The sequence below is a fragment of the Salmo salar genome, chromosome ssa09 (genome assembly GCF_905237065.1).
Source record: "Salmo salar chromosome ssa09, Ssal_v3.1, whole genome shotgun sequence".
NCBI lineage: Eukaryota > Metazoa > Chordata > Actinopteri > Salmoniformes > Salmonidae > Salmo > Salmo salar.
In genome coordinates this window covers 156,287,871-156,300,370 of record NC_059450.1, presented here as the reverse complement: position 1 = coordinate 156,300,370, position 12,500 = coordinate 156,287,871, and the positions used below count along the sequence as shown (strand labels likewise).

General features: G+C 44.0%; 1 protein-coding gene across 2 annotated transcripts in view; it reads right to left on the bottom strand.

Annotated features, from left to right (window-relative positions):
• The window catches only part of LOC106591056 (tyrosine-protein kinase receptor UFO), a 99,592-nt gene that overhangs the window by 35,821 nt on the left and 51,271 nt on the right, over positions 1–12,500 (bottom strand). For both annotated transcript variants that reach the window (XR_006771251.1, XM_045724885.1), the window contains exons 9-11: positions 11,816–11,839; positions 6,947–7,076; positions 4,640–4,731 (exon numbers count right to left, since the gene is read on the bottom strand). Coding sequence is in view for 1 of the 2 variants with exons in the window: in XM_045724885.1 (XP_045580841.1) it covers positions 4,640–4,731; positions 6,947–7,076; positions 11,816–11,839 (246 nt within the window). In the remaining variant the exon portion in view is untranslated. The remainder of the gene's footprint in view (positions 1–4,639; positions 4,732–6,946; positions 7,077–11,815; positions 11,840–12,500) is intronic.

Genomic DNA, 12,500 nt, shown 5'->3' with positions numbered 1-12,500 from the left:
ACTGTGCTCCACTCTGCTGCACTCTACTATACTCTTTTGTACTATACTGCACTGTACTCTACTATGCTGTTCTCTTCTATACTGTGCTATACTGTACTGTACTCTACTATACTGTGCTCTACTATACTGTACTGCACTCTACTGTAATCTATGGTACTGCACTCTACTATACTGCACTCTATTATGCTGTACTCTACTATACTGTACTCTACTGTACTGTACTCTAGTATACTGTGCTCTACTGTACTGCACTCTACTATACTGTATTGTACTCTACTATACTCTACTTCACTGTACTGTACTCTAGGGTACTGTACTCTACTATACTCAACTGTACTCTACTATACTGTTCTCTTCTATACTGTACTATACTCTACTGTACTCTACTATACTGTGCTCTACTGCACTGTACTCTACTATACTGTGCTCCACTCTGCTGCACTCTACTATACTCTTTTGTACTATACTGCACTGTACTCTACTATGCTGTTCTCTTCTATACTGTGCTATACTGTACTGTACTCTACTATACTGTGCTCTACTATACTGTACTATACTCGACTGTACTCCGCTATACTCTGCTGTACTCTGCTGTGCTGTGCTCTACTGTACTGTTTTCTACTGTACTGTTTTCTACTGTACTATTTTCTACTGTACTCTACTGTACTGTTTTCTACTGTACTATTTTCTACTGTACTCTACTGTACTGTTTTCTACTGTACTATTTTCTACTGTACTCTACTGTACTGTTTTCTACTGTACTCTACTATACTGTACTCTACTGTACTCTACTATACTGTACTCTACTGTACTGTACTATACTGTACTATACTGTACTATACTATACTGTACTCTATTCTACTGTACTCTACTGTATAGTAGTATACTGTACTCTACTGCACTGTACTATACTGTACTCTATTCCACTGTACTCTACTGTACTGTTTTCTACTGTACTCTATTGTACTGTACTATACTATACTATACTGTACTCTACTCTACTATACTGTACTATACTGTACTGCACTATACTGTACTCTACTGTACTCTACTGGACTCTATTGTACTGTACTCTACTGTACTGCACTATACTCTACTCTACTGTACTATACTGTACTACACTGTACTATACTGTACTACACTGTACTATACTGTATTATACTGTGCTGTACTATACTGTGCTGTACTATACTGTACTCTATTCCACTGTACTGTACTCTACTGTACTATACTGTACTACACTGTACTCTACTGTACTATATTGTACGGTACTTGGCTGTAAGAGGGGTGTTTCCAGCTGCAGACAGAGAATGTATTAATGCTAAGCTCAGCTTATCTTTGGGTGGATTCAGCTAAAAACATACCCTGGTTATTATACTGTCCTGTCCTCATACATGCTCCTCTATAGGACAGTGATGCACTGTGTTAGGCCAAGCAGTCACAGGCAAAGAGGGTAAACACTATACAGGTATAGCATACAGTATGTATGTAGTATTCTATAGTATACAGTATGAATGCAGTATTGTATAGGAGGTGTAGTATACAGTATGTAGTATTGTATGGTATACAGTATGAATGTAGTAATGTATAGGTGGTATAGCATACAGTATCTATGTAGTATTGTATAGTATACAGTATGAATGTAGTATTTTATAGTATACAGTATGAATGTAGTATTGTACATGTGGTATAGTATACAGTATGTATGTAGTAGTGTATATTATACAGTATGTATGTAGTATTGTATAGTATACAGTATGAATGTAGTATCGTATAGGTGATATAGTACACAGTATGTATGCAGTATTGTATAGGTGGTTTAGTATACAGTATGTATGTAGTATTGTATAGTATACAGTATAAATGTAGTATTGTATAGGCGATATAGTACACATTATGTGTGTAGTATTGTATAGGTGGTATAGTATACAGTATGTCTGTAGTATTGTATAGGTGGTATAGTATACAGTATGTATGTAGTATTTTATAGGTGGTATAGTATACATTATGAATGTAGTATTGTATAGGTGATATAGTATACAGTATGAATGTAGTATTGTATAGGTGGTATAGTATACAGTATGTTTGTAGTATTGTATAGTATACAGTATGTGTGTAGTATTGTAAAGGTAGTTCAATAAACAGTAGGTATGTAGTATTGTATCGGTGATACAGTATAATGTATACAGTATGTATGTAGTATTGTAACGGTTGTTTAGTATACAGTATGTATGTAGTATTGTATAGGTGGTATAGTATACAGTATGTATGTAGTATTTTATAGTTGGTATAGTATACAGTATGTATGTAGTATTGTATAGGTGGTATAGTAAACAGTATGTATGTAGTATTGTATAGGTGGTATATTATACAGTATGTATGTAGTAGTGTATAGTGTACAGTATGTATGTACTATTGTATAGGTGATATTGTATACAGTATGAATGTAGTATTGTACAGGTGATATAGTATACAGTATGTATGTAGTATTGTATAGGTGGTATAGTATACAGTATGTATGTAGTATTGTATAGGTGGTATATTATACAGTATGTATGTAGTAGTGTATAGTGTACAGTATGTATGTACTATTGTATAGGTGATATAGTATACAGTGTGTATGTAGTATTGTATAGGTGGTATAGTATACCGTGTGTATGTAGTATTGTATAGTATACAGTATTTGTGTAGTATTGTAAAGGTAGTTCAATAAACCGTAGGTATGTAGTATTGTATCGGTGATACAGTATACTGTATACAGTATATATGTAGTAGTGTATAGGTGGTATAGTATACAGTATGTATGTAGTATTGTATAGGTGGTTTAGTGTACAGTATGTGTGTGGTATTGTATAGTATACAGTATGTATGCAGTATTGTAAAAGTGGTTTAGTATACAGTATGTATGTAGTATTGTATAGGTGGTATAGAATACAGTAGGTATGTAGTATTATATAGTATACAGTATGCATGTAGTATTGTATAGTATACATTATGTATGTAGTATTGTATAGGTGATATAGTATACACTATGTATGTAGTAGTGTATAGTATACAGTATGCATGTAGTATTGTATAGTATACCGTATGTATGTAGTATTTTATAGGTGGTATAGTATACAGTATGTATGTAGTATTGTATAGTGTACAGTATGCATGTGGTATTGTATAGTACACAGTATGTGTGTGGTATTGTATAGGTGGTATAGTATACAGTATGTATGTAGTATTGTATAGTATACAGTAGGTATGTCATATTGTAAAGGTGGTTTAGTATACAGTATGTGTGTGGTATTGTATAGGTGGTATAGTATACAGTATGTATGTAGTATTGTATAGTATACAGTATGTATGTCATATTGTAAAGGTGGTTTAGTATACAGTATGTGTGTGGTATTGTATAGGTGGTATAGTATACAGTATGTATGTAGTATTGTATATTATACAGTAGGTATGTAGTATTGTAAAGGTGGTTCAGTATGCAGTAGGCATGTAGTATTGTAAAGGTGGTTCAGTATACAGTAGGCATGTAGTATTGTAAAGGTGGTTCAGTATACAGTAGGTATGTAGTATTGTAAAGGTGGTTCAGTATACAGTAGGTATGTAGTATTGTATAGGTGATACAGTATACTGTATGCAGTATGTTGGAATAGTACTGTTTCTATCAATGGATGAGTATGTGTTGGGGCAGGCTTGTTTCCATCTCTGGTGTCAGCTATATGTCAGAGAAAAGCAGGCAAGTTGACAGGGAGACTCCATCCATCTAGCTATATATATCCTGAGGTCAGTTACATGTAAGGACATGTAGAGAGACGCTCATCTTCCACTGCTCTAGGATCAGGTAGGTAGGATCTAGGATCAGGTATAGACAGACAGATATAGGACAGGTATGGACAGACAGAGGGACAGGTATGGACAGACAGAGGGACAGGTATAGACAGACAGAGGGACAGGTATAGACAGACAGAGGGACAGGTATAGACAGACAGAGGGACAGGTGTAGACAGACAGACAGAGGGACAGGTGTAGACAGACAGAGGGACAGGTGTAGACAGACAGAGGGACAGGTGTAGACAGACAGAGGGACAGGTGTAGACAGACAGAGGGACAGGTGTAGACAGACAGAGGGACAGGTATAGACAGACAGAGGGACAGGTGTAGACAAAGAGGGACAGGTATAGACAGACAGAGGGACAGGTATAGACAGACAGAGGGACAGGTATAGACAGACAGAGGGACAGGTGTAGACAGACAGAGGGACAGGTGTAGACAGACAGAGGGACAGGTGTAGACAGACAGAGGGACAGGTGTAGACAGACAGAGGGACAGGTGTAGACAGACAGAGGGACAGGTGTAGACAGACAGAGGGACAGGTGTAGACAGACAGAGGGACAGGTGTAGACAGACAGAGGGACAGGTGTAGACAGACAGAGGGACAGGTATAGACAGACAGAGGGACAGGTATAGACAGACAGAGGGACAGGTGTAGACAGACAGAGGGACAGGTGTAGACAGACAGAGGGACAGGTGTAGACAGACAGAGGGACAGGTGTAGACAGACAGAGGGACAGGTGTAGACAGACAGAGGGACAGGTGTAGACAGACAGAGGGACAGGTGTAGACAGACAGAGGGACTCACATGTGGCCTCAGTGGTCCTGCGGCTGTATGTACGTCGTGCTCTGTACCTCACCACCAGCTCTCCACTCTCCATCATGGGCTCAAACGCTTCCCTGTTATGACACACACACACACACACACACACACACACACACACACACACACACACACACACACACACACATACATAGAAACATAAATCAGTTGTCACACCTGCAGTCAGATGGACAAACACAGCTGAAGAAGTAGATTTCTGTATTGTGAAGGAATCTGAGTCTGACCAAAACAGATTGGTTCCAGAGTCTCCAAATGGGTTCTGGAATCTCCAGATGGGTTATAGACACTCCAGATGGGTTATAGACTCTCCAGATGGGTTATAGACTCTCCAGATGGGTTATAGACTCTCCAGATGGGTTATATAGACTCTCCAGATGGGTTATATAGACTCTCCAGATGGGTTATAGACTCTCCAGATGGGTTATATAGACTCTCCAGATGGGTTATAGACTCTCCAGATGGGTTATATAGACTCTCCAGATGGGTTATATAGACTCTCCAGATGGGTTATAGACTCTCCAGATGGGTTATATAGACTCTCCAGATGGGTTATAGACTCTCCAGATGGGTTATAGACTCTCCAGATGGGTTATAGACTCTCCAGATGGGTAATAGACTCTCCAGATGGGTTATAGACTCTCCAGATGGGTTATAGACTCTCCAGATGGGTTATAGACTCTCCAGGTGGGTTATATAGACACTCCAGATGGGTTGTAGACTCTCCAGATGGGTTATATAGACACTCCAGATGGGTTATAGACTCTCCAGATGGTTATAGACTCTCCAGATGGGTTATAGACTCTCCAGATGGGTTATAGACTCTCCAGATGGTTATAGACTCTCCAGATGGGTTATAGACACTCCAGATGGGTTGTAGACTCTCCAGATGGGTTATAGACTCTCCAGATGGGTTATATAGACACTCCAGATGGGTTATAGACTATCCAGATGGTTATATACTCTCCAGATGGTTATAGACTCTCCAGATGGGTTACAGACTCTCCAGATGGGTTATATACTCTCCAGATGGGTTATAGACTCTCCAGATGGGTTATATACTCTCCAGATGGGTTACAGACACTCCAGATGGGTTATAGACTCTCCAGATGGGTTATATAGACTCTCCAGATGGGTTACAGACACTCCAGATGGGTTATAGACACTCCAGATGGGTTATAGACTCCCCAGATGGGTTATAGACTCTCCAGATGGGTTATAGACTCTCCAGATGGGTTATAGACACTCCAGATGGTTATAGACTCTCCAGATGGGTTATAGACACTCCAGATGGTTATAGACTCTCCAGATGGGTTATATAGACACTCCAGATGGGTTATAGACTCTCCAGATGGGTAATAGACTCTCCAGATGGGTAATAGACTCTCCAGATGGGTAATAGACTCTCCAGATGGGTTATAGACTCTCCAGATGGGTTATAGACTCTCCAGGTGGGTTATATAGACACTCCAGATGGGTTGTAGACTCTCCAGATGGGTTATATAGACACTCCAGATGGGTTATAGACTCTCCAGATGGTTATAGACTCTCCAGATGGGTTATAGACTCTCCAGATGGGTTATAGACTCTCCAGATGGTTATAGACACTCCAGATCGGTTATAGACTCTCCAGATGGGTTATATAGATACTCCAGATGGGTTATAGACACTCCAGATGGGTTATATAGACACTCCAGATGGGTTATATAGACTCTCCAGATGGGTTATAGACTCTCCAGATGGGTAATATAGACTCTCCAGATGGGTTATATAGACTCTCCAGATGGGTTATAGACTCTCCAGATGGGTTATAGACTCTCCAGATGGGTTATAGACTCTCCAGATGCTGCAGAATGCATTAAGAACTGAAGAAAATAACCCTGCATTCTAGGCTTGACAGATTCCATGAAGTCAAACACACACACACACACACACACACACACACACACACACACACACACACACACACACACACACACACACACACACACACACACACACACACCTGCAGCCAGATGCACAAACACAGCTGTAGAGCCTTTCTCCAATATGTCAGAATCCATAGAGTTTTATAACAGATGGGCTACAGAGTCATTCTACACGCCCCAGAATGCACGCTGACACAAAGAGAAAAACCCTGTGTTCTTAGCTAATACATGACATTTACCATTACGTCAAACACACACACACGCACACGCACACACACACACACACACACACACACACACACACACACACACCCCCTCCTCCTGGGAGACTGAGGAACCTACTCACCCAAAGCGCGTCTCCTTCCGACGTAGTTTGGCAACATACACTGCCATTAGGACTGCTAGCGCCACGGCAACAGCTATCGCCATGACAACATACCACCAGTGCCAAGAGAAGAGCGGCTGGGAGGAGGTATCTGGAGGGGGGGGTCAGTCATGTGGTTTCTTGAGGAGAAGGACAGAGTTTCTAGAGAAGTAGTGCTACTGTGGGGGTTGTTGTGTGTGTATGTGGGGGTTGTGTGAATGCACTTAGGGTTAGTATCTATGGGGGTTATAGTAGAGACCAGGGTTAGTAGAGACCAGGGTTAGTAGAGACCAGGGTGTATAGTTTACTATGGGGGTTATAGTAGATACCAGGGTGTATAGTTTACTATGGGGGTTATAGTAGAGACCAGGGTGTATAGTTTACTATGGGGGTTATAGTAGAAACCAGGGTGTATAGTTTACTATGAGGGTTATAGTAGAGACCAGGGTGTATAGTTTACTATGGGGGTTATAGTAGAGACCAGGGTGTATAGTTTACTATGGGGGTCGTCCCTACTGCCTCTGATCTGGAGGACTCACTAAACACAAATGCTTGGTGTTTAAATGATGTCTGAGTGTTGGAGTGTGACCCTGGCTATCTATAAATGATGTCTGAGTGTTGGAGTGTGACCCTGGCTATCTATAAATGATGTCTGAGTGTTGGAGTGTGACCCTGGCTGTCTATAAATGATGTCTGAGTGTTGGAGTGTGACCCTGGCTATCTATAAATGATGTCTGAGTGTTGGAGTGTGACCCTGGCTATCTATAAATGATGTCTGAGTGTTGGAGTGTGACCCTGGCTGTCTATAAATGATGTCTGAGTGTTGGAGTGTGACCCTGGCTATCTATAAATGATGTCTGAGTGTTGGAGTGTGACCCTGGCTATCTATAAATGATGTCTGAGTGTTGGAGTGTGACCCTGGCTATCCGAGAAAATAAAAAACAAGGAAATTGTGACGTCTGGTTTGCTTCAATTTAAGGAATTTTTAATTATTTGTACTTTTACTTTTGATACTTAAGTATATTTAAAACCAAATACTTTTACTCAAGTAGTATTTTACTGGGTGACTTTTACTTGAGTCATTTTCTATTTAAGGTATCTTTACTTTTACTCAAGTATGACAAATTGGGTCCTTTTTCCAGCGCTGTTAACGTCTGTAACAACTTCGTCACCTCAGTTTGTCCAGGTTACTGATCATCATAACTTTACTCACACAGAAAACATCTCCCTCTCGCTTTTTTCTCACCCTCCGCCACCCCGTCAAAATGTCTACCCACCTCTCTCTCTCCCACAAAGAAGCTAACACTCGTTCTCTCACATTAAACTATCCCTCTCTTTCTCCCTCTCCCTCTCTCATTCTGCTTGTTGTGTATGTCTGGTTCTATTAGCAAACAGAGATGCTCCTCTACCTGGTTCTGTTACTGCTTCTATATATGAATGACACGTCTCCATTCTCCTCCAATCCTCTCCATCCCTCTCCTCCCCTCTCCTCCCCTCTCCATTCCTGTCCTCTGCCTCCTCCCCTCTCCTCCCCTCTCCATCCCTCTCCTCCCCTCTCCATCCCCCTCCTCCCCTCGCCTCCCGTCTCCATCCCTCTCCTCCCCTCTCCTCCCCTCTCCATTCCTGTCCTCCGCCTCCTCCCCTCTCCTCCCCTCTCCATCCCTCTCCTCCCCTCTCCATCCCCCTCCTCCCCTCGCCTCCCCTCTCCATCCCTCTCCATCACCCTCCTCCCCTCTCCTCCCCCCTCCATCCCTCTCCTCCCCTCTCCATCCCCCTCCTCCCCCCTCCATCCCTCTCCTCCGCCTCCTCCCCTCTCCTCCCCTCTCCATCCCCTCTCCTCCCCTCTCCATCCCCCTCTCCTCCCCTCTCCATCCCTCCCTCTCCTCCCCTCTCCATCCCTCTCCTCCCCTCTCCATCCCCCTCCTCCCCTCTCCTCCCCTCTCCATCCCCTCTCCTCCCCTCTCCATCCCCCTCCTCCCCTCTCCTCCCCTCTCCTCCCCTCTCCATCCCCCTCCTCCCCTCTCCTCCCCTCTCCATCCCCCTCCTCCCCTCTCCTCCCCCTCCATCCCCCTCCTCCCCTCTCCTCCCCTCTCCTCCGCCTTCCTTCTCAATTTATTCTTGCTTCCCTTTTCTCAGAAGGAGAAGGAAAACTATGAGGTTCATGGGAGACCACAGTCTCAGAGAAACAGAAGGAGAAGGACAACTTTGTGGTCAGAAACTCGATGACACTATTAGTCGACTGTGTGTGTGTAGTGTGTGTAGTGTGTGTGTGTAGTGTGTGTAGTGTGTGTAGTGTGTGTGTAGTGTGTGTAGTGTGTGTGTGTGTAGTGTGTGTGTGTAGTGTGTGTAGTGTGTGTAGTGTGTGTGTGTAGTGTGTGTAGTGTGTGTAGTGTGTGTAGTGTGTAGTGTGTGTAGTGTGTGTAGTGTGTGTGTAGTGTGTGTAGTGTGTGTAGTGTGTGTAGTGTGTGTGTGTAGTGTGTGTAGTGTGTGTAGTGTGTGTGTAGTGTGTGTAGTGTGTGTAGTGTGTGTGTAGTGTGTGTAGTGTGTGTAGTGTGCGTAGTGTGCGTAGTGTGCGTAGTGTGCGTAGTGTGTGTGTAGTGTGTGTGTGTAGTGTGTGTAGTGTGTGTGTAGTGTGTGTAGTGTGTGTAGAGTGTGTAGTGTGTGTGTAGTGTGTGTAGTGTGTGTAGTGTGTGTAGTGTAGTGTGTGTAGTGTGTGTAGTGTGCGTAGTGTGCGTAGTGTGCGTAGTGTGCGTAGTGTGTGTAGTGTGTGTGTGTAGTGTGTGTAGTGTGTGTAGTGTGCGTAGTGTGCGTGGTGTGCGTAGTGTGCGTAGTGTGCGTAGTGTGCGTAGTGTGCGTAGTGTGCGTAGTGTGCGTAGTGTGCGTAGTGTGCGTAGTGTGAGTAGTGTGCTTAGTGTGCGTAGTGTGCGTAGTGTGCGTAGTGTGCGTGGTGTGCGTAGTGTGCGTAGTGTGCGTAGTGTGCGTAGTGTGCGTAGTGTGTGTAGTGTGTGTAGTGTGTGTGTGTGTGTAGTGTGTGTGTAGTGTGTGTAGTGTGTGTAGTGTGTGTAGTGTGTGTAGTGTGTGTAGTGTGTGTAGTGTGTGTAGTGTGTGTAGTGTGTAGTGTGTGTAGTGTGTAGTGTGTGTAGTGTGTGTAGTGTGTGTAGTGTGTGTGTGTAGTGTGTGTAGTGTGTGTAGTGTGTGTGTGTGTGTAGTGTGTGTAGTGTGTGTAGTGTGTGTAGTGTGTGTGTGTAGTGTGTGTGTAGTGTGTGTGTGTAGTGTGTGTAGTGTGTGTAGTGTGTGTAGTGTGTGTAGTGTGTGTGTGTAGTGTGTGTAGTGTGTGTAGTGTGTGTAGTGTGTGTGTGTAGTGTGTGTAGTGTGTGTAGTGTGTGTAGTGTGTGTAGTGTGTGGTGTAGTGTGTGTAGTGTGTGTTGTGTGTGTAGTGTGTGTAGTGTGTGTAGTGTGTGTAGTGTGTGTAGTGTGTGTGTGTAGTGTGTGTAGTGTGTGTGTGTGTAGTGTGTGTAGTGTGTGTAGTGTGTGTAGTGTGTGTGTTGTGTGTGTGTAGTGTGTGTAGTGTGTGTAGTGTGTGTGTGTTGTGTAGTGTAGTGTGTGTAGTGTGTGTGTGTAGTGTGTGTAGTGTGTGTAGTGTGTAGTGTGTGTGTAGTGTGTGTAGTGTGTGTGTGTAGTGTGTGTAGTGTAGTGTGTGTAGTGTGTGTAGTGTGTGTGTGTAGTGTAGTGTAGTGTGTGTAGTGTGTGTAGTGTGTGTAGTGTGTGTAGTGTGTGTAGTGTGTGTAGTGTAGTGTGTGTGTGTAGTGTAGTGTGTGTAGTGTGTGTAGTGTGTGTAGTGTGGTGTGTGTAGTGTAGTGTGTGTAGTGTGTGTAGTGTGTGTGTGTAGTGTGGTGTAGTGTGTGTAGTGTGTGTAGTGTGTGTAGTGTGTGTAGTGTGTGTAGTGTGTGTGTGTGTAGTGTGTGTGTGTAGTGTAGTGTGTGTAGTGTGTGTGTAGTGTGTGTAGTGTGTGTAGTGTGTGTAGTGTGTGTAGTGTGTGTAGTGTGTGTAGTGTGTGTGTGTAGTGTAGTGTAGTGTGTGTAGTGTGTGTAGTGTGTGTAGTGTGTGTAGTGTGTGTGGTGTGTGTAGTGTGTGTAGTGTGTGTAGTGTGTGTAGTGTAGTGTGTGTGGTGTAGTGTGTGTAGTGTGTGTAGTGTGTGTGTGTAGTGTGGTGTAGTGTGTGTAGTGTGTGTAGTGTGTGTGTGTGTAGTGTGTGTAGTGTAGTGTGTGTGTGTGTGTGTGTAGTGTGTGTAGTGTGTGTAGTGTGTGTAGTGTGTGTAGTGTGTGTAGTGTGTGTAGTGTGTGTGTGTGTGTGTGTGTAGTGTGTGTAGTGTGTGTAGTGTGTGTAGTGTGTGTAGTGTGTGTAGTGTGTGTAGTGTGTGTAGTGTGTGTAGTGTGTGTAGTGTGTGTAGTGTGTGTAGTGTGTGTAGTGTAGTGTGTGTAGTGTAGTGTGTGTAGTGTGTGTAGTGTGTGTAGTGTGTGTAGTGTGTGTGTGTAGTGTAGTGTAGTGTGTGTAGTGTGTGTAGTGTGTGTAGTGTAGTGTGTGTAGTGTAGTGTGTGTAGTGTGTGTAGTGTGTGTGTGTAGTGTAGTGTGTGTAGTGTGTGTAGTGTGTGTAGTGTGTGTAGTGTGTGTAGTGTGTGTAGTGTGTGTAGTGTGTGTAGTGTGTGTAGTGTGTGTAGTGTAGTGTGTGTAGTGTAGTGTGTGTAGTGTGTGTAGTGTGTGTAGTGTGTGTAGTGTGTGTGTGTAGTGTAGTGTAGTGTGTGTAGTGTGTGTAGTGTGTGTAGTGTGTGTGTGTAGTGTAGTGTTTCATACCTCTGGATTGTAGCTCTCCCATTTCTGTGAAACAGAACAGATATCAAGCATAATGAGCAGGTAAATAAACAGTTAAACTACTAACGTGTTGATCTTTCTTTCAACTACTAGTTTATTCCAATGCCCATCTTTCCACAATCCATCCCTCTCTCTCCTCTGTCCCCCCTCTCTCTCTCCTCTGTTCCCCCTCTCTCTCCTCTGTTCCCCCTCTCTCTCCTCTGTTCCCCCTCTCTCTCCTCTGTTCCCCCTCTCTCTCCTCTGTCCCCCCTCTCCCTCCTCTGTCCCACCTCTCCCTCCTCTGTCTCCCCCCTCTCTCTCCTCTGTTCCCCCTCTCTCTCCTCTGTTCCCCCTCTCTCTCCTCTGTCCCCCTCTCCCTCCTCTGTCCCCCTCTCTCTCCTCTGTCCCCCCTCTCTCTCCTCTGTCCCCCCTCTCTCTCCTCTGTCCCCCCTCTCTCTCCTCTGTCCCCCCTCTCCCTCCTCTGTCCCCCCTCTCTCTCCTCTGTCCCCCCCTCTCTCTCCTCTGTCCCCCCCTCTCTCTCCTCTGTTCCCCCCTCTCCGCTCTCTGTCCCCCCCTTCTCTCCTCTGTCCCCCTCTCTCTCCCCTGTCCCCCCTCTCTCTCCCCTGTCCCCCCACTCTCTCTCCTCTGTCCCCCCCTCTCTCTCGTCTGTTCCCCCTCTCCGCTCTCT